This window comes from Benincasa hispida, chromosome 11 (assembly GCF_009727055.1).
Source record: "Benincasa hispida cultivar B227 chromosome 11, ASM972705v1, whole genome shotgun sequence".
NCBI lineage: Eukaryota > Viridiplantae > Streptophyta > Magnoliopsida > Cucurbitales > Cucurbitaceae > Benincasa > Benincasa hispida.
The window spans coordinates 64,430,959-64,456,188 of NC_052359.1; the positions used below are offsets into that span (position 1 = coordinate 64,430,959).

Here is a 25,230-nt window from a genome sequence, read left to right on the forward strand (position 1 = left end):
GATAGCATGATAGACTGATAGTATAGTATAATCGATGTATGTTTTCGTATGAGGATCTGAAAGATTAAATGTGCATATAGATACTTGAATGCTTGTATGATATGATATTTGATTCCATGAGGTTGTATTTGACCTGAGGATTTTGAGACGTATAAGTATGTTGTAGAATCATGATGTTGAGATATATATGTATGTTGTAGAACTATGATGTTGAGAGATGTATATGTATGTTATAGAACCATGTTATGATACTTGTGATATTGAGATTGTGGTAGTGTCCTCACTAATTAGTTAGATACCCACTAGATGTTGTGTTTCCTTCAGGATTCACTAGAGATAGCAGTTTCCTTCGGGATCCACTAGAGGTTGTGTTTCCTTCGAGATTCACTAGAGGTGGTGTTATCCTTCGAGATTCACCAAAGGTTGTGTTTCCTTCGGGATCCACTAGAGATGGTGGTTTCCTTCGGGATCCATCAGAGGTTGTGTTTCCTTTAGGATTCACTAGAGGTTGTGCTTCCTTCAGGATTTACTAGAGGTGGTGTTTTCCTTCGAGATTCACCAGAGGTTCTGGATCCTACAGGACTTACTACAGGTAGTGGGTATACTTAACTACAGTAGGATCAAAATAAGTTACTCATGTGTGAGTCCCATGAGGACTAGATGAGTACATATGTTCTACTAGAGGTAGGCATTTAGATGACATGGATGCCTAGCCTTTCCCCAGTAGTGGGGATACTTACTGAGTATTTTTATACTCATTCTTTTTCATGGTATTGTTTCAGGTAAGGGTAGAGATGCACTGGCGACTGACAAGAAGAATCCTTGATCAAGCCACCGGGGACAAGTTTACATGCTTATGCTCATATTTAAATATTTTTATTATGTTTTTTACATTTTCAATTTTGAGATTCGAGACTACCGTTTCAGTTTTGTTTTCAAACTTATTTGTTTCTTTTCATGATTTATGGGTACCCTATCTTTTGACTTTTAAGTATTTGAAATTAATGCAAATCTTTTTAGTTATCTCATTTCTTTAGAATTTATTTCATTATAAAAAAGAATATCATTTTAACTTACATGCATGCATACGTTAGTAACGGCCTAGCATGAGTCCCAGGGGGTCGGGTCGTTACAGTAAGAGTTAAGTGGCCATGCGTTGGTAGTTGGAGGAAGCTCTTAGCTTAATCACCAATTAAGGTGGCCAGTTGTTGAGATTATAAGGTTTAAGTTTGACTTAGTGGGATAGGTGGTAGCCTAAGTGTCATTTAGGTCATGCAACTCTCAGTATAAAAGGGAAGCCTCAGTTCAAGAATTTGGTTTGGGCAATTCTCTCGTGATAAAGGGTGATTCCAGATCCATATGAAAGCCCCTGGACTATTGAGAAGAAATTCTTAAGAACTCAAGTTGAGTTCGAAGTTTTCCTCAAGAAGGTCGGCTCTCGGATGAATCTGGGCCAGAGGTAAAGATTGAAGGTTTCCAGCCAGACCACAAGGAATTTGAAGTTTAAATTTTAAGGTAAGCAAGTTAAGACATTTCTAAACAAGTTTGTAAAAGGAAATTTCTTGGAATAATGTCTGGAAAAATAAGTAATTTAAACTTGAAGTTGAATCTGCATTTTTGGTTTGAATAACCAGGCAACTGCAACCATTGAGTAAGGAGATAGCTCAATCAGGTAGTAGGGATGGCAATAGGGTCGGGTCAGGGTGGGGATACATTCCCCATCCCCATCCTTATGGGGTTTTTTAATCCCCGTCCCTGCCCCATTCCCCATTTTGGGGGTTGAGGTCGGTGATTTGGATCCTTGCGGAAAAAAAAAAAAAAATCCCCGCTTTTTATTTATATCCTTTATTATTTTTAATTATTTTTATTATTATTTATTTTATTATTTAAATTAATTAAAAATAGTATTATATATTGAAAGTATGTTATTGTAATAAATTAATTATTATTAGATATATTTGTTTACATTAACAATTAAAAAAAATATTTAATTTTTTATTATAAAATTTATTATACAAAAAAAATTAAAATTAAAAAAAAACTAGCTGTAAACATAGCTTGAAGCTATTGTTTTTAGTAGTTTATATATATATAAATAATAATTATATTTTTAAAAAATATAATTAAAAGTAGTTTTATACTGTTTCAATTTTTTTTATTTAATTATATTATTATTATTATTATATGTTAATAATTAAAAATATTGGGGTAGAGGCGAGGATCGGGTTCGGGGTCGGGGATGGGACAGGGATCCCCTCCCCGTCTCCGACAAAGGACCCAATTTAAATCCCTGATTTGACCCCTATACCCGGTCAAACCAGGAATTCCACATCCCCGTCCGGTCGAGGACTCGCGGGGAATTTTGCCATCCCTACCGAGTAAGTTGTAGACACATGCAAAGGCAGTTGACACAAAGTGTTGTGTGCGTGTGTGCTCTAGGTTGCGTGCAAAGGTTGTACGAGCGAAGGTAAGGCGTTAAGCGCAAGGGTTGGGTATGCGTTGAGGCACGCGGATGCGTTAAGGAGGTGTGCATTGGCACATGTGTATAGCGTGCAACGCATAGGTGGTGGCCACATAGCCTAGCCATTTGACCAAGGTACTTAAGTATAGAATGCATTGGTTGGCATGCGTTGGGCAATGTTCTAAGTCGATATTGAACTTGTTAAAGGGAGTTAGGCTCATAAAGGAGCTAGTGATATTAACCAAAGTTGTTTGTCATCTTCACTGGGTTAACACCTATAGGAGAAGCATAGCAACCCTAGGAGGAACGCCCAAGGCTGTGAGTGACAAACTAAGTGTTTTTCTAAATGTTTAGTAAACGCATGATTTATCCAAAAGACTAGTTTTCATGCTAGGTTTTACGTAAAGTATGCTAAACTGATAGTTTCCAAGCAAACTAGTTTTCAAGAGCTTCCCTAACGCATGCATAGTTTAAAGATTTTTATGAAAGCATGTTTTAAGTATTTTATACTTTATATTATGAGGCATGCGTTAATAGGTGATGATTATGTAATGAAGAGGTTTAAAGCATATGTTTATGTTATGCTTTCAAGTGTTTATGTTTCAATGAGTAAGTTTTATGATGATTATGATGATTCTGATACCGAAGAATTATGAAAAGGTATCCAGGCCATAGTACCCAAGGTATGACAATACTTAGTTAATACCACATGCGTGTAGGTAGGATAGATGTTGGTAGTATTGAGATTACTCCACACCACTAAGGATTGATGTTGAGGGATTGAGCAAAAAGGTGCTCTCTCAACGAAGGACTCCGATGTTTAATGATTTCCAATAGTTTCATGTGTTTTAAGTATGAGCTTGCTTGGTAAGTTTTCAGTAATGAGCATAATATTTATGTTTTATTAGTCACTTACTGGGCTAGTAGCTCATTCTTTCCAAATGTTTTCCCGTTTTTCAGGTAGTGGTTATCTCCCCAGAAGTTAGCTGCTCTGCCACTCAAGGATTTTAGTAAAGGCTCAAAAATGCAAGATCAAGAAAGTGAAATCAAGGATGCATTCCCTAATGAAAGCCTGTTTATTGTTGAAGGCAAGGAACCTTGGTATGCGGACATCGTCAATTACTTAATTACCAAGAAATTCCTTGGGAACTTCAACTCTCAGCAAAAGAAACGGTTAATACATGACAACAAGTTTTATTTTTGGGATGAACCCTTTCTATATAAGCAAGGCTCTGAATCCATAATGCGTCGATGCGTTCCGGAGGAGGAGACACAACGCATCTTAGCTGAGTGTCATGACTCTCCTTACAGAGGGCATTTCGATGGGTAGAGAACCGCTACGAAGATCCTTCAGAGCGGATACTTCTGGTCCACCTTCTTCAAAGACACGAGGGAGTTTGTTCATAATTGTGACCCCTACCAACGGATTGGGAATATTTCTTCAAGGGATGCAATGCCCTTGAACAATATTCTCGAAGTTGAGCTGTTTGATGTTTGGAGTATTGATTTTTTGCAGTAGACTATGTGTCAAAATGGGTAGAAGTAGTAGCCTGTGCTAGGAATGATGCGTCAACTGTTTCCAAGTTTCTTACCAGGAACATTTTCACGCGATTTTGAACGCCAAGAGCCCTGATAAGCGATGAAGGTACGCACTTCATTAATTGCATCATTTCTAAATTACTTCCAAAATATAATGTTTGGCACAAGATCGCTACTGCCTACCACCCATAAACAAACGATCAAGTGGAAGTATCCAATCGAGAAATCAAATCTATCCTGGAGAAACTCATCAATGCAACATGGAAGGACTGGGCACAGAGGCTAGATGAAGCTCTCCGGGTCTACAGGACTGCTTACAAAACCCCTATAGGTATGTCTCCATACTCCCTTGTCAATTACCTTTAGAGTTAAAGCACAAGGCGTTTTGGGCAGTTAAGAAGCTAAACATGAACTTGGACGCCGCGAGCGCTAAACTCAAACTTCAGCACAATAAGCTCGAGGAGTGGCGATTGAAGGCGTACGAAAACAACAAGCTATACAAAGAGAAGAAAAAGCGTTGGCATGACCAACGCATCAGTAAGAAAGAACTTGTTGTTGGCCAAAAAATTCTATTTTTCAACTCACGTCTGCATTTGTTTCTAAGGAAGTTGAAATCCAAGTGGTCAGGACCCTTTATCATTAAGACAATCTTTCCATATGGAGCAGTGGAATTAATTCGAGAAGATGGCATCAACGCATTTAAAGTAAATGGCCAAAAAGTAAAGCTATACTTTGAAGATGGACTGAAACGTCAAAAGTCATCTCTCGCACTACGCGAAGCCAGCTAAGGCCCCCATCGAAGTATCCCGGACGCTTCCTCTATCCTTGTCTTTTTGCATTCTGTATTTTATAATGCGTTTACGTTTGTTGGTTTGTTTGTCTGCCTATGATTTCAAGATTGATTGTTCTTTGTTTCTGCCTTCATAAATTAGAAATTTTACTTGTTTTCTTTTTAAAAGTTGTGTATAATCGAGTTGGGAATAACAGACGCGTTAGACTCAAGTCTAACGCATGGCCCAGTTGAAGGGACACGTCTCAAGAATATAAAAGCACTCGAGTGCTTAGAAGCCCAAGACGTCCCTTCAGCTTTACATTTATTATAGACGTCAGTAGCCCATTAACCTTTTCTCAGCCTATATAACGATCGAACGGTTCATTTCCTTCTTCTTCCTCATTTCACTCTCGAGCTCTCTGAAACAAAAAAGAAAAAAAAACCTAGCCTCTTCGTTTCCCTCACCTTCGATTTGCTCAAGCCTACCTCCGACCACAATGTCATCCGCCTCAGATAGCCAGAACCAAACCGCGAGCTTTAGGAACGACTTGCCGGTAAGTTCCTATTCTTCCTCGTCTATTTCACTTTCGCCTCCCCCAAGTCCTAAAAAAACCTCTAAACCCTTTGCCCAATCCAAACCTACGCACGACGGAGCAACCTCCTCTTCCTCCCAAAGGCCATCGAAGCCCACCACAACACCTACAAAACTCCCTTCCAAAACCTCCAAAGCAATCGTTACTCTTCCGGCCAAGACCCCTCAACCAAAACCCAAAAGTACCCTTAAGCCGAAGCCCAAAACACCTGCAAAACTGAGGTTACGTCCGTCATCTACGACTACCTCTAAGCCTTACACCAAGCCTGCCCCACCACCATTCATTCCTAACATAACCCCAGTGGGTGCTAGCATGACCCCCTTCCAGCCTACCTCCACAATGCCCCATCTCCAGCCGTTCGTCCACCGCCTCCACTTTCAATCCAACCCTTAGCAACCATCTACCCTATCGACTCAGACATGTCTAGCCAACCACCGCGTTCGCCCATCGTCATATCCTCCCCTGGGACGCTTCATACCCTAGTGGACACCCCTCTATTCACTCCACTCATACCCTCCTCTGACAGTCCTGCATCAGAGCGTAACCCTGAAGAGTTGGCTGAATTGGCTCGATTGGACGAGCAGGAAGTATTTGGAGCTATTTTGGCGAGCCTCAATCAAGGCCAAGAGGAAAATCAAGTGATGTGTTCCAACACACCTAACACATCACTCGACTTGGACGAAGCGGAGCGATACGCTATGATGCTAGAGGCAAAATTAATAGAAGAAGATAGAGAAGGAGATAGAGGAGAAGAAGATGGGAGAATTGGCCCAGACGCATCTCATTCATGCCAAACTGACGTGAATGAAGGGCCTTTAAAATCAAAAAGAGCAACAAGGAAGAGAAAGTTAATATTGGAGGAAGAAGATGAGTAATCTGCATCTGGCTCTGAGGATGCAACGCATAGGAGTTGCTCAAGGCACGACTCACCAGAGAAGGACTTGGAAGACTACCAGCCCGCAAGGCAAAGGCGAAGAAAGACGGCTCTCCAAATGGAATTGGAGAATGAATTGTGAGAACTGGTAAGGGAAGCCAAAGAGCACACGGTAGGAAAACGCAAGGTAACCGACGCGTTACCTAAGAAGACCTCGGGAAGAAAGTGCCAATTCAGTGATATACTTGTAGGAAAGGGCTTCTTTCCTGAGCGCCACCCACTGCCTATATACATAATAGAAACAATAAACGCATTGGGGCGGAATCAGTTCTGTGTTGGGCACATATGTATTTGGCCTAAACACGTCCGCATGTTCTACAATAGTAAGTTTGATATAGAGAAGAACATAGCCTTCGTTGATGGGGTATTATTGCGTTTCTCAGCCGACAAGATCAACAAAGTGTTCAACATTGATAATAATTCGGACGCGGAAGGTAATCGCATCTTAGAGCAGCCAACACCAAGTCAATTGCAAGATGCGTTAAGAACGGTAGCCAAACTTGGAAGCAAGTGGCAAGCTTCTAGAAATGGAGCAAAGATGCTAGCTTCCAGGAACTAAACACCAAACGCGAATTTATGTTATTACTTGATCAAAAGGAGCATCATGCCTACAACGCATGATGAAACGTTGTCAAAGGAATGCGTCCTGGCTACCTATTGCATCATGCAATGCATCCCTTTAGACGTTAGAAGAATAATAAGGGTTCAAATCAAGGCCATCAAGACCAAACCAAGAGGGCAACTATACTTCCCATGGTTGATCTATGCATTGTGTGAACAGGGGGCATCCCTTTGGGGGATGATCATGAAGATATCGATGGCTTGATAGATAAAAAGTTAGTAAGGCATCTATTTCGCGGCTCGCCGCATCAACCTGCCTTACCCACCAAGGAAGTGGCAACCAAGCCTCGATCATCAAAACGCGCCCCCAAAAGAAAACGCGTCCAGATTGTTGAACACAGCGATGAAGCTTCAAAGCATGAAAAATATGAAGCTAAGCTTGAACTTCCAGGTGAAGAAGCGCAACCAATCCTCAACCTTACTCTCCATGACTCACCATCGGCCCCGTTAGAAGGGAGTCCTGAACAAACGCACCAAAAACCAACTCATATGGATCAAGACATCCCTTATTCTCTTCCTTCACCCCCACCAAGTCCAATTCCCAATTTCGTGCCTTCTCCAATAATCTTTGAACCAACTGGGTTAGAATCGAGCAATGCAGCAAATTTTGAAGACCCAGTTGGAAGAAATGAAGAACCAACCCTACTGCCTACTATTATGCGTTATTTTACGTCCAATTGTCTATTTTTGTAGCTATAGAGGAATCGATCGCATGCAGGGAATCTCGCCATCGCAGAGGCGATCGCATACGTTCGAGCATGCCATTAACCGCATGTGTCTATCACATAGAGGTTATGGCTCAGAGTAATAACCATAATAGAGGGATGAACGCAAGGGTGGTGAAATGCGATGATACTTCGGAAACCAAGCACGAACACATACCTTGGGAGTATCAAAAGGTGATGTTGACATTTCACCTACCACGCCGTTAGTAGCAGAGATTCAGAGTAGGTCCATCACGCCATTAGCAGCAGAATTTCAGAGAAGGACCATTAATGTTGTCAGCGATCGAGCTCTATAAATAGGAGCCTTAGATCACTACTTGAAATCATCTGAGCTTCTGCCTTAGGGCAGATCCTTGTGATCCAGATGAAATCGTGAGAAGATAGTCTTGAGAATTATTCATCCCTTCAACCATTCCAAGTGACGACCGGAGCTCTGCCGGAGATAGATCTCGAGAGAGATTACTCCACCGCCCATCCATGGCACCACCGGCATCCTTGACACACATCTGATGGAAGCAAGACATTGCCCATCTAGCCTTCCATATCTCCTTTATCTCTGTATTTGTTTTACATTGTGGCTTAAGAGATTAATACATTTTGTGATCAATGCATTTCTCTATTTTCTTCAATTCCATCTTCATTTACCTCTTCTTATCATCCATTACTTTCATTGCTCGACTAAGTAAGACCGCTATAGTATCGCATACTTAATCATGCAGCATAGACATATGAAGCTATAGCAACGCTTGTCTATAAGCTGATCAGTTGCGACTAACTGCCCGAGAGGGTAAGTAGTTGAACGCATTAAGCAAAGTAAGCAGTGCTCTTAGAGATAGGAATAATCTTATGTCAACCATGTTTTATGTGATTACCTTGTCTTATGAGCGTGTTCGTTGCTATCATGATTCGCTCTAGGAGTATTTTGTATAAAATAAATTGGAAGAATAAGTTCTAAGTGTAAATGATGCGTTTATGCTTTGATGTGTTTAAGTAAATGTAACGCGTTGGGGCATCAGATATTTGCAGCATAATGCACATAACTTCTTCTAATGACATTCAAGTTTTCCTAAACCAGACCCAACTATAAATCTAATTTAGGTTCCTAGTAAGTCCAGGGTCGAACTCAGGGATTTAGTTAACCAAATGCAGACCTTGCATTGTATCTACTGTAGAGGTTTTCTTAAATAAATATGAGAAATGTGTTATTTACACTAAATTGCTGTGCCTGTGCAAGAGATGCAAAAGAGTTGAGTAGTTAGTGATGGATCATGTAAGAATGGAGTTTAATGTAAGTGGATGTGTCGGTCTAAGATGAATGTACACAAACCAGGATGTGATGTAGATGAGATTGAGTGATTTGCTTATCTTTTGTTCATGCGTTAGACTTCTTTCAACATTTCTTAATGCGAATAACATACAAAACCTATCTCTAGGATGCATGCGTTTGACACAGAATGCAATAGACACCAGTAAGTCTATCTCTAGCTGTACTAGGCGTCCTACTTGATGCAGCTTAGTTATTCTTTTGAACAATCTAAGTTAGAGATGCTTTTTACCAATTTGTCAAGTTTGCTTGAATGTTGGAATGAAGTTTGGCATAAAGTATTAATGCGTTCACATAAACAAGAAATAAACAATGGCAAGTATGATGGATCGAATATATGAATTTTATAAAGAAACAGAGTCTTTACAAAAGTAATATTTAATCAAATGAAGTGAAAGCAATAAATGAGATGAAGGAATCTGAGTCAAGCCAAAGAATACAATCCCTTGTATTTCTTTAGTTCAATCCCGTTGTGTACAATCACTTGTATAGGAATTGGATGAAGTGTCTTTCTCAAGAATGGCTTCCTCCACTCCTTGATCGACGGTGGTGGTGGTTCTCAACCCTTCTGATCGTCTAGCACCACAGCACAGCTTCTAAGAACTAAAACTATGACTACAATATACAGAGAGTAATGATCTTGATAATTTCCGAACTTCTTGACTCTGGAGGGACTTAATCTATTTATAGGCATTAGTCACGTCCACTTGATGAATGGGCAGCATTAAAGTCAATGCCCTGGTCAGCATTAAAGTCCATGCCCTGATTAACCGTCTGACTCTCGGAAGCTTTTTAGACGCCTCCTGCTGCAGGTGCCCATACTTGCAAGTGGTGATGTGACACAATCAGCCTGGAGCAATGAATCTTCTCTGCGTTGAACTCCCTCCGACGCATGGCCCATGCGTTAGAGCTTTTCCTGCAGCACTTATCTAATGCGTTAGCGTTAATCCTTGCATTGAAATCCTGCAATACAATGTGTTGTGGCGCGATATTTAGTAATAAAACTTCTTTTGTATGAGTTTGCTAATGTTTGAATAAATCCATGCGCTTCTTCTAAAAATGAGGAGAATCTATCATTAAAAACCTTAGTTGTTCCAACTTAAGAGCAAAAATAACTTGTATTTCTACAAGTTATCAGAGTGCATCATTCATCATTTAGGCATACTTGAGAGAGTAGTCTAAAAACCAAATCTAAGCTTGAGAGAGTCAGGTTGGAATGCATAAGCAAGAACAGAAGTTAGAAATAAATTCTGTTTGCTATTACACAGTGTATGCACCCTATAGTTAGAATATGAAAGTATGCGATCACATCGCATGCGTCCAAAAGTAGGATACGGTGGTATGTGGTCACCTTCTTTATGTGTAGGTGCACGTGAGCAAGAATAGAGACTTAGACATAAGTTCTATCGACAGTATCGCATATGCATCGCATGCATCTTCGTCAAGTGTGTATAGCATAATCACATAGCTTGTGTTGGCTGGGGTTACCCTTACGATCAAGCTTATTGATGCGATGAAGTCATCCCCACCATTTTACTATTTTTCCCATGCATCTTATTACGCATTAACAATTTCCATGTCTCTACCTCTCATAGTCATACTTCCACTACTTAATCTGTTTAGTTAGGAGTAGGAGTAGCGCATAGCCCTTAACTTCAATATTATTTTATTCTTCGCCGCAAACACTTTACTTCATAACATTTAGCTACAAGTCCCTGAGTTCGACCTCGGATCACCCGAGAAACTTGCGATCTCATTATACTTGGCGAGAGAGTAAGAAAACTTGTGGCAGGAACGCATGGTCATTGCATAAATTCTTAGACGCATATTGCATATCCCTTAGTTCAACGTATGACTAGCGACGCATGGAGAACGAACGATGAACGCATATTTATTGACTTCATTTTCCATGCACCACAAACCTCGACCATGTTCACGATTATTAAAATCCACAACTATCACTTCAGGGAATGTTGTTGCTCTTAGTTAGCTAAGATTCATTATTTTTTTTAATAAATAACTTGTTATTTCATTTAGTCACGAGAAGACATAAGATGAGTTCATAATACTTTTAAAATATCTCTCGATATTGCTACTTTAGGAGCATATTCAAGACATGTATTGTTGTATGTCTTCTTTAACATATTTGCATCAATAATTCTCTCTCCACATAATTATTTCACGTGCATCCATTTACTAATTTGAAATCTTGGAACCTCAATTGCATCCATTCATAAGGAGTTTTAGGAAGAATACATGTTTTCCGATGATCATATCTTTATGACATCCAGGTGTATTTCAGCATAAATCACTCATGACAAATAATTATTACCATTAAAATTAAATGCTACAAATTCTAATTTTGTAAAATTTTTCATGGAAATACTATCACAAAATATTGTGTTTATATTAGAAATTTAATATATGAAAAATAATATTTAATTTATTAATTACAATAAAGAGGAAAAAAACGACATACCTTTGAGACCTACCTTTAGCAGGAAAAATAATAGGAGTTCGTGCTGATAATGTGTTGTAAAATTGAGGAGCAAAATGAGGCATAAGGGGAATACGGACATCGAGAAAATATAATATAATATAAATAAGTAAATATATAAAATAAAGAAAATAATGAAATTTCTCTTTGATTTTTCCTCCCATGTGCATCTCTCTGACATCCACAAATGACCACTATTTATAGTAAAATTGGCAAATATGATGTGGCATTACATGGACATTAAGGATGCTTTGACATTGGACACATGGAGCAATTGTAGATTGACACACTTGGCTTGATGGGGGACAATGGTCCTTTTAAAACAAAGCATTTGGCCATTTATTTTCTAATATTTATAATGCATATAACGGTTCTTTTTAATAATAATAATAATAAATAAATAACTTATATCAATTAAATCCATAAATTTTTATAAAATAATCCATTTAAAATCTTCGTTGGAATATCTTTTTGAAAGCAATTAATACATCAAATGTTGAATCAACAAAATGCGTTGTTTATAATCTCTTATTTCTCTATTTTTCTATTTTTCGTCAAATGTCTGAATCAAGAAATGGTACTTCTTTCACCCTTTAAAAGGTGTTAAAATGCAAGAGACTGGATTGAAAATTTAAAATAATTGAGACTTAGTTGAAAAACACTCAAAACTGATTGAGAAATGAGTGATTAATCAGTCCATCAAACTAGATGAAGCTTATGTTTAAAGTCAATGGAGGTCAACTCAAATTCAACTCAATTATTAGAAATTGTATTATGCAAAATGATGGAATAAAACTTAGAAGTTTATTAGAAACACAGCGTACTTTCAAGTTAAGGTGATAAGCATATAATGTAATGGTGAAAAGTTGAATGATTACAACCAAGTGAAGAGTTGTCTTTATTCAAACTTTATAAGGTACCTAATCATTCCAAAAGACTTAATTAATATAAAAATTTAGATACGTTATCAGCTTCAATGCGTTATCCATCTAATTTAGTTCATGTAACTTAAGAAATTATTGGTTGAATCAGATAGGTCAAGGGGTGTTGTGTTTATTCAATCAGTATAAATAGGAATGTAATTTTGTCATTTGAAGAAAGAACAAGTTGAATAAAATTTCATATTCGAGTTTAGTCTCTCCCAAACTTTATATTTTGTGTGTATTCTTGTGTTTAAATGTAAGTTTATAACTTTCAATCTATTGATCAATTAAATTTAGAGAGCACAAAATGTTGAAGATAGTTTTTCATCTTATTTTTTTATTATTATTATTTTTTCATTGCTCACCTTTTCAAGTAGAAACCCTTCAACATTTTTGGGTTGTTTTACTATTATTATTATTATTAGGTCATCTTATTGTTGTTCTAGACCACCTGAAAAAAATAAATAAGTTCTACTGCATAATTGAGAACCCCCTTTTCATCACAAACATATCCACATTTTGTTTAATTTCTTTTTCACTTTTTTCTATTAAAAGAAATTATTTACAATCTGTTTTCTCTCTCATATTTTTAGAGGTAGACAAATTGACAAATTTTGAAAAAGAAGTCTGAAAACTATTTTTTATATTTAAACTTTATTTAAAATATTTAGAAGTTATTAAAAAGTTGACTACACAACAAAGTGGTTGTGGGTAAATATCTAGTTTAAGAAGAAAACAAAAAAGAAAAGTATAAACCAAATATTTATGAGTTCAATTTGAACAATAATGTGAAATTCTAACCATCTTTTGACATTGTCCGACCAAGAAATGTCACATATTAACTTTACTTCCTCCTAAAATTTTCTTTTGTTGGTATAGTTTTTTACTTTTTCACGTTGTACGTTTTTTATGGGTAGGGACTTGAACCTCTAACTTTTTTTTTGTTAGAAAATATAACGTTTGACTCAGATTAACCATTTTTTCGAGAGAAACGGTAGGGTTTTATTATTTAGAATTTAAAGAAAAGCACATGGAGGGGTTTGTGAGTGGGATACAGAAAGAACATAATATATAAACTAAATCACTCCAAAAAGTATCAAATCTATTACACAAAAGAATCTAAAATCCAAAGGATGTATACAACAATGTCTAACCCAACAGGAACCAACCCTGCCTCAATGACATCAAGACCTCAAGGTTTTTCATCAATTAAGCCATTCTCCATCTAACCTCTTCATGTCTAAACTGTTATAGAATTAAAGAAATAATGATACTAATGAAAAAATGGAAACAAGATGAGGTAAAAATAGATAATAAGATCCTGATGTCTCAAATAATATGGGCAGTAACATACAGCTGTATAGTGTGAGGACTCGATCGAGAGTTTTTCGGTAGGAGACGACTCATCGAACTTCATAGGAAAGAGGCCTTAAACCAGGCGTTTTAGGGTGCTGTGGGTGAACCACTGTTATTTTTCTTCCAAGGCTGCAGGCTGAGGACAATTACCAGGACAATGAGCAGCAAAATGATGATGGCAATAATTGTCCATTTCCGGGTGTTTTTCTGGTATACTCTGGCTGTTGTCAACTCCTGCGTGCCGCCTCGAACAAAAGAATGAGCCCTGTTCACTTGGCTTTCGATATCGTCAAGTTTCTCGCCTTGCTCGTGTACCAAGACTGCCATGTCCAAGAAAACCTGGTGCAGCTCTTTGAGGTTCCTTTCCAGGTCTTTTACAGCATCATGCCTCTCCTGGATCTCACTAATGGTATCTAGGATTCTGCCTCTACCTTGTTCTTGAATGGCTTTCTGCAAGAATGTCTCACTTTCACCTGCATAGTTGGAGATATCATATCATGTTAGCAGATGTTCATTATTTGTCTTGAGATTTCAGAAATCAACTCGAACAATTGAACTTATAATCAAACGAACATTCGATATACAATGATTGAGGAATGTGGAACACAAGCATGAGTCCATGGGATTAGACTTCAAATTCAATTACAATCCAACATCTCATTTCTAGCAATCCTATTTTAAGACTTCATGTTCCAACTTCCAATACAAAATAAACTCATATCTCCCTCTTTCCCACATACCAAACACTACATCCTTCAACTCCAAAGATATTGAAACTCATTCTTATTCATTCACCAAATTATGGCATCCATCTCCTAGAAAATTGAAAGAGAACATAAGAAAATGGGATAAAAGAAGCAAAATCCATTCCCCCATAAACATCACCCTACAGCAAGTTTAGATGATCTTCAAGCATTTCTAAACACATTCAAATGGGGAAAATATATAACAGTCATACAACTTCTCATTAGATGCAGTTTGGAACAAATATTTATACTCTAACTAAACATAATAAGATGTATTTCGTATTATATCATGTGACCATACCAACATCTCAGAACAAATTTCCATCACAAATCATGGTGATCCAGCAACTGATGGGTCTTAAAATTTCATCATCCTCAAGCCAAATTAGTAAACACGGAACTTGACACAGTCAATTTTGAGTTCTCTCACCTGTAGATATCAAGACATCAATGGTTTTCTCGTCCGGATTTTCACCAGTAACAGTGTAATATCTTCGCTGAACGGTCTCCCTGTACTCAGAGGAGATCTGTTGCCTGAGATTGTTGAAACTCTCCATAGAATCCTGCAATTTCTTCCTTAAACCGTTGACTACAGAAGTCCGAGTCCGGTCAGAAGAAGAACCGGGACCGCAACCAGGGAGGCTCCGATTGGCAGCATTGGAGCGATCAAGAGCTTCCAATCGGACCTTAATAAGCTTGGCCTTCTTGAGAGCAAGGGAAACATCAGAATCCATGCGAGATCGGAGGTCCTTGACGGCCTTAGCATTGTGAAGCGTCTTGCTCTGTTCATGAGAGTCATGGAGGTTGGAGTAGAGTCGCTCAAGCTCCTTGAGCTCGTCTTTAACGGACTCAACATCCTCAAAGAACTTGTCGAGATTAACAGCAGTAGGGGAAAAGGAGGCGTTGCCCATTTCAACGACATGGGTGTCGCGGGAAAAGGATCGAGAGGAGAATAAATCGTTCATTGGTGAAAACCCAGAAGAGGAAATGGAAAATGGAGAAATGGAGAAATGGAGAAATGGGTTGGTTGAGAAACAGGGGAATTGAAGAACCCAGAAGAGGGATTGATGGGTTATATGAGAAAAGAAGGAAAAACGGGTCAAAAGGAGTACAAATGGAGGAATCTGAAGGGAAAAGGGAAAAGAAAAGTCAAAGGGGTGGGCGGAGAAGTGGGGTAGGTGAAGAAGAAATGGAAGAGAGGAAGTCCCTCCGAAGGATGGATGATCAGACTTGGAAGTTGGAACCAGTCCTATACATAAAAAAAACAAGCTTCTAAGATTATTTTTTTCCCCTAATTTAAATTTGGCTAAATTAGCCCAAATTCCCCTAAATTCTGATACTTTCCATAAAAAAATATTTTTAAATTTTCAAAAATTTCAAAAATACCTTTAAACTTAAAAAATATCTTTATCATTAGTTTTAGATAATTAGTGTTTTGTTTAAAAAATATTTTTGAAAATTCTTAAATTTTTCTAAAAAAATATCATTGTTGTTAGTATATAAAAACAAACTGTTAATACTTGTTTAAAAACATCCTTGAACTTTCAAAGTTGTTTGTTATCTTACAAAAAAAAAGTTTAAAAAATGTTCCTACTATTAGTAAAGTGATCTATTTATTTGAAGTTTTTTTTAGTCCTCTATACTCTCAGTTTTCTCACATTTTTCCAATATTATACCAATTTTCCAACAACAAAATATAAACTCAAACATCAAATTAAAGCAACAAAATCTCCTAAGATTCTAAATTCAAAATATCCCCTTAAAATTTACGATAAATAACTAAATGCAAAAAGAATATTTTTTTTCTATTAGCACACACTCAACTAGTAATGTACAACTTTATTAAAACACATAAGATCTAAGATTCCTTTGGCACTTCCATTATTCTCATTATTTTTGTTAAATTTGTGTACGTAAATTGGGGGCAACTCTTTTTTTTAATGAGATAGACAAATGTCAAAAAGTTAACAAGAATGAGAGTAAGAGAGGAGAAAAAAGAGATAAAATAGAGAAATGTTAGGTAATAGATTAAAGTAGGGGAACCAAAGGAATGAAATTGAGAGGTAATGTGATGTTGATAAATGATATATATTTTGTAAAAAAGATAATAGTACTAATGCTACTTCTTGAAAGCTAGAGGTATTTTAGAAATGAGGTGTTAACAATTTTTATTCATATATTAATAGTAAGGTGTTTTTCTTAAAACGTTTTTGTAAGTTTGAGAATATTTTAAACTTTTGATAGTTTAAGAGTATTTTTTAAATAAAACTTTAACAGTTTCCATCCAAAACTAATGATAAAGATATTTTTTTAATTCATTTTAAAAATATAAGGTTATTTTTTTAACTTTTAAAAGTTCAAGGACATTTTTTACACAGTGCAAAATTCAATGACATTTTTTATAATTTAGCCTTTAACTTTTAGTGAAGAGGTTTATATATATATATATTTAAAAACATCTTAAATTTCGAAATGTTACATATTTTGAGTTTGGTTTCTATTTTGATCATAGGTTTCAAAATGTTACAACCTACTAAAAATTTTGAGTTTAGTTTTCATTTCGTCCTAGTTTCAAGATTTACATTTTTGCCTTTGAATTTTCACTAATATACACTTTTAGTTTTTAGTTTTAATTTTCTATTCATTCATTTAAAATAATTAATTTAATTGTAGTTAAATTCATATTTAACATTTTTTGTATTTAAAAATATATATATCTAATCAATAATTGATATGTATTCCATTTTTAAACTCAGATGTTCAAATCTTATACTACAAAAGATTAACACAACATTATGTTAGAACTTAATTTTTTATAGGGTAAACAACTTAAACTATAAATTTAATTATAGGGTAGACTTTTTAGAGTTGTCAATTATTTAATTCATATGATAAATGTAACTGTTATGATAGATATCGATAACCTACATAGGTTAACAAATTTCATAAATCTCCTATTGAATTTCATGATGTATCATACACCCTCTATTGAATACCATGTTGTAATATACATCACCCATGTCCTATAAATAGTGGTGTGTCAATTGAATTCAATTGTTCTTTCCTACTTTCTTCTCTTTATTTTGTATTTACTTTGCTCTTTTTTATTCTTGTTTGTTCTTATATTGATCTTTTTTTACAACATGTTATCAGCACGAGTCTCTACCACTGAAGTGTTTGTAGAGATTGGAGTTTTTTTTTATTGGAATACCAAAAACATTAAAAGGCCCACTTGAATGATCAACATATTTTCAAAGTATTTAAAATTTAAAGTTCATAGCTGATGGGTATTTTAATTTAGTCATATATATGATTTATGTATTTGCAAATTGATTGTTAAGGTATATTTGATGTGAGTTATTTTTAAGTTTTAATTAGATGAATGGTAAAAGTCAATCTAGTTGCATGGTAATTTTGATTCCAAACTGGAAGCAAGTATAAGGGTGGGGTAAATTTTAAATTGAAAATGAAATAATAATTAAAATCAATGTAATTTAAATTGTCTTCAATTTCTTAGGACTACCAAGTATATATATGCTAGTCAATTTTTGCTAATTAATTTTGATTATGGGTGTGATTATGTTTTAAATTATTTGGTACAATTGTAATTAAATCATGCTCAATTGTTTTCAATTGTTAATTATGTTTTAAAAAAAACTTTTAGTTAAGATTATGTCTCAATATAATATTTTGTTTTATCTTTCAAATATGTTTATGATAAGTATCTAGAATTATCTTTAATTTTCATTTGAAAGGTTTAAGATTTTAAATATGAAAGATTATTTCTTACGTGAATTAGTCTATAATAAGATTAAAAATAAAGTATAATAATCCACTTGGGTCATTAATCTAATAATTAGCTACAAATTAATTAGAAATAAAAAGTTAACTATAAGAAAACTATATCTAAAGATTGTTCGGATTAGGGTGAGGTATTTAAGCTGATCGTAAAGGAACATCTCTATCTGGGAGTTGAATTAGTCTAATTTTTGTTTGCAATCCTAAAATTGAAATTTATTGGATTGTTGAATAATTAAATTATTCTATTAAAACCACGCATATAGGTCCCGTTTGATAACTATTTGATTTTTTCTTTTTTAAAAAAAAATTTAAACCTATAAACACTAATTTCATCTCCAATTTTCTTTCTTTTTATCTATCTTTTACCATTGGTTTAAAAAAACAGACATAATTTTGAAAACAAAAAAAAAAATAGCTTTTAAAATTTGTTTTTGCTTTTGAAATTTGGCTAAAAATTCAACCATTATACTTATAAAAATGCAAATCATAGTAAGAAATAGGGAGGAAATAAGCTTTTCTTTTTTCAAAAAAACAAAAACAAAAACAAAAAACGAAATGGTTATCAAATGGGACCATAATTTTTTGAAGGAGAATTTATTTTTCAAATGTGATATAAAAGAAACAATAATATTGTACTTGTAGTATATTAAAAGTTTTTTTTAAAAAAAAATAAATTACTCCGTAATGAAAAGGAAAATGATGTATAGAAGCAAATTTTGAGAATTTATTTAAATCTTTTAAAGAGATAACTTATCTTCTCAAACCCTAAATATGGTATTATTTGGATATTACGAGTTTCTTAGAATCTTCTAGGGAGATGATTATTCTTTTTGACCCACTTATATATGAGATATTTGGATTTCTTTTGAATATCCTAAAGAGAATATGAATAATTAATATTTATGTTTTGCATATAGTGCATCTATATATATTCTACTTAAAGTAGACAATACCTTTCCAAAATTCAAAAGACTTGAAGCGAAAAATCAAATATGATATTAAGTCCTATAGACTTGATAAACGATTTTGGAAAAGAAAATATTATTTTGTCCAGAGGAGCAAAATTTACCATTGATATACTTTATTCTCTTGTAAATTAAAGAGAAGTTTAATAAATTTGGAAGACATACGTTGTAATAGATATCATATAAGATATTGATATTAAGAATAATATATGATATTTGTATGCTATATCTATTATCTCCTATGAAAAATGCATATAGAAAAGTTGTCTGTTTTTTCTTCTAAACTGTATTATATACATACTCCTTAAGATATGCAACAATGAAACGAAATTTATTGATCCAAGTATATTTTTATTTAACATGATGAGTCATTTTGGGTCAATAATGAAAATAATTATTGGAAATTTACATTGATATCTACTGAATTCTTCCATCTAATAAATGATCGTGTGTGGCCTGTTCTCAAGAGATTAATTATCAAACTCTCACTAGCTGAAACCTCTTCTATGTTTTTCATAGATTCATGGTTGTATATCTGGATTTATTAATCCACCAACTACACCATTCAAATATTTTATGGTTTTTGTTGATGCATCCAGTTGATGGTCACATATATATATTTATTATTATTTCAAAACCTTACATTTGCAAGGTTAGTTGCTCAAATAGTTAAGAGTACAATTTCATGATTTTGAAATTAAAAATTTTATTTTGATAATACTAGTGAGATTTCATCCCAAACATTTGATAATTGATTGGGATAAGTGTAACATCCTGTAACTTATGTTCAAATAGTAAAGCCTCTAAATCTGTATAAGATCATATTATTGTGTATGCTCTAAACAAATGACTTATGAGTTATGACCAGAAGTAAAATATATTTCACGTGTAGTAATGTTTAAATTATTCCACAGTAACAATTAAGATTATGGAGCAACTAGAATAAGTCTTCATAAGAGGTTATAAATCTATGTGAAATAATTAATAAATACTTTGAAGTAATTTACTACATAATTTTTTATTTGTCATTAATGAGACAAATTTTTCAACATTAGGGGAGGAATTAAGAAGAAGTTGGAAAAATTGAATGAAATGCATAAGTACTGTCTCATTTTGATCATCATACAAATCACTTTAAATTAGAAGTTCAAATATAAAATATTGCAAAACAAATGCTACATGTATTTACAGAGCATTTACAATTGCAAGAAAGTGACTAAGTTTATATACTAATTGCAAATACACTATCGAAAATTAATATTCTAATGCAATAAGTTGTTAGAGCCATGCCTCAAATAGGTTTCAAGGGTAGAGATCTTCTAAAAAGAATAGTCAATAATCAAAATGACTCAGTTAAGAATATGGATCTTTCCGAAGAAATCCTAAATATGAGTCCACATAAGAATATCGAAGAAACCAAGGATAATAATGAGATCTTGATAAATTATATGTCATGACAAGAAAAGATGGAATCATATATATAAAAGTCGACAACATTATTGCATATGATGTTGTTCCTGATATTATTTATGAAAATGAGTATGATGTACTTAGATATATTGAAAAATATTGATATAGAAAGGATTAGCTTATGCGGAAAGAAACAATCCAGTAGAAATAAGCTCATTTTTCAAAATTATGAGAGTTAGTAGTCCAGATACCAAAGAATGTCAAACATGTGAGATACAAGTAAGTATTTGTAAAAAAACAAATAGAGTGAAGTTACAAAACAAAAGGCGAGATAGATTCCACATTAATTCTCGAAATAGACTAGTATTGATTATGAGCAGGCATATTCTCTAATGATGGATATAATGTCATAAGATATCTAATTTATCTGATTGTGTATGAATAGTTTAACATAGATAGGGTTGGAAAAAATCCCCGCAGGATCAGGTCCTTGGGGCGAAGAATCATATTTAATTTAATGTGGATGCGATATCTAATTTATTGGATCGATCCCCTTCCTGATCGGGGCGAGAATCCTCAGTTTGTTGAAGTAATTGTATAAAAATAATCATATTTGTACATATGATACTATAAAGAAATTATAATCAAAATTTACTATATATGTATTTGTTGATGATTTGAATATATAATAAAAATTCAGTTTTCAAAGGCAATAGAGTTTGTTAGGAAAGAAATTGTGATGAAAGTTATGAAAAATAAAGTTTTGTCTTAGCTTGCAAATAAAGCATAAAGTAAATGAAGTTGCATCAATTTATGCATAAACGATCTTATATGAACTAGTTACGTCAATGAACACTCCTATGGTTGTTCTGAAAAAGATATATCATCTAATCTAAAGATATGATAATGAAGATAGGTCCCGAAGAGCCATAGTTTTTTATAAATAGATGCATTTATATATTTTTCAGTTATACACTACATGTTTAAGTATTTTTAGTAATTTTGTTACAAAAATATAATACTCCTCTAAACGAAAGATACTGGAGTAAAGTTGAACATATATTATGTTTTATTTGAAAATTAATTTACAGTGAATTATTTTCTTCCTGATCAATAAGTATGATAATCTAGTTGGTTGTGAAGATGCACATTATTTATCTAACCCATAGGAGCTAGATATTAATCAGGTCACTTAGTATATGGAGAATAATTTTTATATTATGAGTCGATGAAGTAGCAATTACTGAAATACTAACAATTCATGAGGCTAACCAAGAATGTTATTATATGAACATAACACCATAGATGAACTTCCACATTCATGACCTTGAAGAAAATGGTGACATCATTATCCAACAAATTTCTTTAAAAGACGACTTGTAGACTTATTATGAAGGTGTTATCTATAACAACATTTGAAAAGTTAGTATACAACATTTGAATGCAATGATAATAAGATGTACCTCAAGTGATGATGACGGGTAGTAAACTTATTGCATATATTTTTTCCTTGATATGGTTTTTCCCACTGGGTTTTTCTAAGAAGGTTTTTAATGAAGTCATTGTTGAAGTATATAAATAATGTACTCTTTTCTCTTCACTATAATTTTTTTCTCATTAGAATTTTTTCTAGTAAGGTTTTAACGAGACATTTATTTTATGTAATATGGATATCTAATGGGGAGTATTATAAATATTATATTTAGTGTAGATATCCATAATCTACATAGGTTACCAAATTTCATAAACCTCTTATTGAATTTCATGTTGAAAAATATACCCTCCATTGAATTCGTAACATACATCATTCCATATCTTATAAATAGTAGTGTATGGTATTTTTGTAAGACACACCACCATTAAATTCAATTGTTCTTTCTACTTTTTTTTTCTCTTTATTTATTTTTTTTTTTACTTTGCTTCTTTTTATTCTTGTTTTGTTTTTATATGGTTCTTATTTTACAACAATTCATATATTTTAAGAGGTTTTCCATAAGTTCTTTTTATTTATCATTATTTTTTTAATTTTTTTGAATATATAGTCCATTTAAATTACAACAGTTAAATAGAAACAACTTCAAGATTTTAGATAAAAAAAAAAAAATTGTGATTCAAATCTCTCTATCTTAGAAAAAAAAATTAAAGGTCACCTGTAATTTAATATGGTTTCAAAATGAAGAACAAAACTTATTAATTTGGATCTTTTTTTTCTAACAGTATATGGAGTGAAAGAGTTAAGCCTCTTAATTTTAAAGTCGATAGTACACTGTCAATTGAGCGAGGTTCATTTTGATAATTTAGACCTAGCTTAATTGATTAAAAACTATTATTTTATTAATTAAAATGTCAATGTTTGGAATCATATAGTTGAACTAAAAAAATATCAAGAAAATTAATTCTTAAGTTATGGTTGTTAAGTATTTTCCTTTAAATATCACATTTTGATGGATACTAATGTCTAGATAAATAGTGGTATATTTATTTCATTTGACTCGTGATTTAAATGAATAGAAACAAAACGATATATGAATGTTGATAATTGATAATATTAAACATTAATTTACACAATTGGAAATTAAAATAATTCCAATTTAGAAAATTTTCAAAAATAGAAAAATAAGAAAAATTATTTATACAAAATAGTAAAATTTTAATCTTTTTAGATAGAGGTTGATAGAGACTGATAGAGTCTATTTAGTATCTATCAACGATAAAAAAAAAATTATAGAAGTTATGTCGAACTCTATCAATATTTACTAATATTTTTTTATTTTATATAAAAATAATTTGACATTTTTTTTTATTAGTTGAAATTTTTTCGATATTAAAAACAAAAAATAAAAAGGCAAAGAAGTTGGTAGTTATTAAATAGAGTATTCCTTTCTTGAAATGGTTTTAGAAAACGCGTTTGAAGACTGTTTTGACTTGGTCGTTTTCCTCCGGCGTCTAAACAGACCCCTTTAAAAAAAATAAATAAATAATAATAATAAATAAATCATTTAGGTTTATCTTTCTCTCTCCAATAATGTTTCTGAATCATTTAATCTTCATAAAGTTTAGAGCTTTTTATGATAAGGACAAATATGTGGATGCAATTTGCAATCATACCCTTCTTCCAAGTGGATTTTAACTTTGTTTTTATTCTACTACATTACAAATACAAGTCTTAGAATTTGAATGTACAAAACTTTTTTAAAAGTGGCGTCTTAACTTTTTTTTTTTTAATTGAAATTCATTAAAATCGAATCAACAAGTGTTCGTGGATTGGTTTGGGTTAAGTTTAAGATTTTTAGGTCCAACGGATTATAAATTTCTTCAATCCAAATAATCCTTATTAAAAAAAAATAAACCCAACACAATCCAACCCAATAATGAAATATTTAGGTTGGATTAGTTCGAGTTAATCGGGTTATTTATTTAAACTTTTATTTTAAAAAAGTAACATGTTAATATGTAAAAATTTGATTAAATTGTTTTCATATATTGAATTAAAATTAAAAACTCAATTTCAATTTACATGATGAAATTTTCTTTCCAAGGTGCTAAAAAATTATTTTTAGGAGTTGTTGGAGAATAAATTATCTAAAACATAAATAAATTGAATGAAACTAAAATAAATATGTGTATATAATTATATCATAAGTACACAAAAATATACATTTTAAAGTTTTGGAGTTATTTGAATGAATTCATGAACCAACTCAACCAATAAAGTTTTCATTTATTTGGACTCAAACTAACCTACATGAATTGATAACCTAACTCAAACCGCACGAGTTGGGTTGGGTTGATCAATTTTTTCGGATCATCAGGCTTTTTTAACACCCTTAGAGCAACCCATCAACCATACATCAATTTCTCTGGAGAACGAGGGATAAAATAGAGAGGGAGGTATTAGCTCTCTCTAAAAAGAAGAAGTCTTAGAAGAGGAAGCAAAAGTTATTCTTATAGGTAGCTTTGTTTTTCACTCTAAGAATTTTATATAAATTAGAAATATTTACAGAAGGAACAAGAAAGAGACTCCTCAACACAAAAAAGAATAATAAAATAAAAATAAAATAAATCTTGACAAATCAAAAGTCTCAAGAATACAAAATTTGATGACTTTGATTGAATCCAATTGTACTATTAAACTATATTCAATTTGTCTACTAGATTATAGTTATAACGATAAGAAATTGAAATCAATTTGAATCCAAAATCCTTTTCTTGGTGAGACGTTTTAACTATCTTTTTAGTGTAACATGTAAGAGTGAATCCTTTGACTTAATCAATGATATATGTCTTTGCTAGTTAAATTATGTTCAAGCAAACATTTCCGTTTTAAAAGTTAGTTATCATATTATAAATATAATTAAATAAAGAGATCAAAATAATCACTCTTTAAAGATATATTGGCTGGCTAAGAAAGATATTTTTAAAGTACATAAACCAAAATTAACACAAATTAAAAACAGACTAAAAATGAATATTATAGAGATCGAAATAAACAAAAACAACAAAATGCAGTGACCAAAATAACATAAATATTTTTTCTTTGGGACTATTTCTCATGACAGAAAG

General features: G+C 33.2%; 2 protein-coding genes across 2 annotated transcripts; one reads left to right on the forward strand and one right to left on the reverse strand.

Annotated features, from left to right (window-relative positions):
• The first annotated feature begins 5,269 nt into the window (after positions 1-5,269).
• LOC120090809 (extensin-like) lies at positions 5,270-5,758 on the forward strand. The gene has a single exon (XM_039048516.1). It carries the CDS (start codon positions 5,270-5,272, stop codon positions 5,756-5,758), a length of 489 nt encoding a protein of 162 aa, XP_038904444.1.
• A 7,674-nt stretch (positions 5,759-13,432) lies between these two features.
• LOC120091801 (syntaxin-121-like) lies at positions 13,433-15,661 on the reverse strand. Its single transcript, XM_039049929.1, has 2 exons — positions 14,922-15,661; positions 13,433-14,218 (listed from the first exon to the last, which is right to left on the reverse strand). Exons 1-2 carry the CDS (start codon positions 15,454-15,456, stop codon positions 13,833-13,835), a joined length of 921 nt encoding a protein of 306 aa, XP_038905857.1. The 5' UTR covers positions 15,457-15,661; the 3' UTR covers positions 13,433-13,832.
• Between the last annotated feature and the right edge of the window lie 9,569 nt (positions 15,662-25,230).

Bases quoted from the DNA above. Each gene is read 5' to 3' on its own strand.
- LOC120091801 (XM_039049929.1), bottom strand. From the start codon at position 15,456: ATGAACGATTTATTCTCCTCTCGATCCTTTTCCCGCGACACCCATGTC. The intron at 14,219-14,921 runs GTGAGAGAACTC...CCAACTATGCAG, and splicing joins TGATGTCTTGATATCTACAG to GTGAAAGTGAGACATTCTTG.
- LOC120090809 (XM_039048516.1), top strand. From the start codon at position 5,270: ATGTCATCCGCCTCAGATAGCCAGAACCAAACCGCGAGCTTTAGGAAC.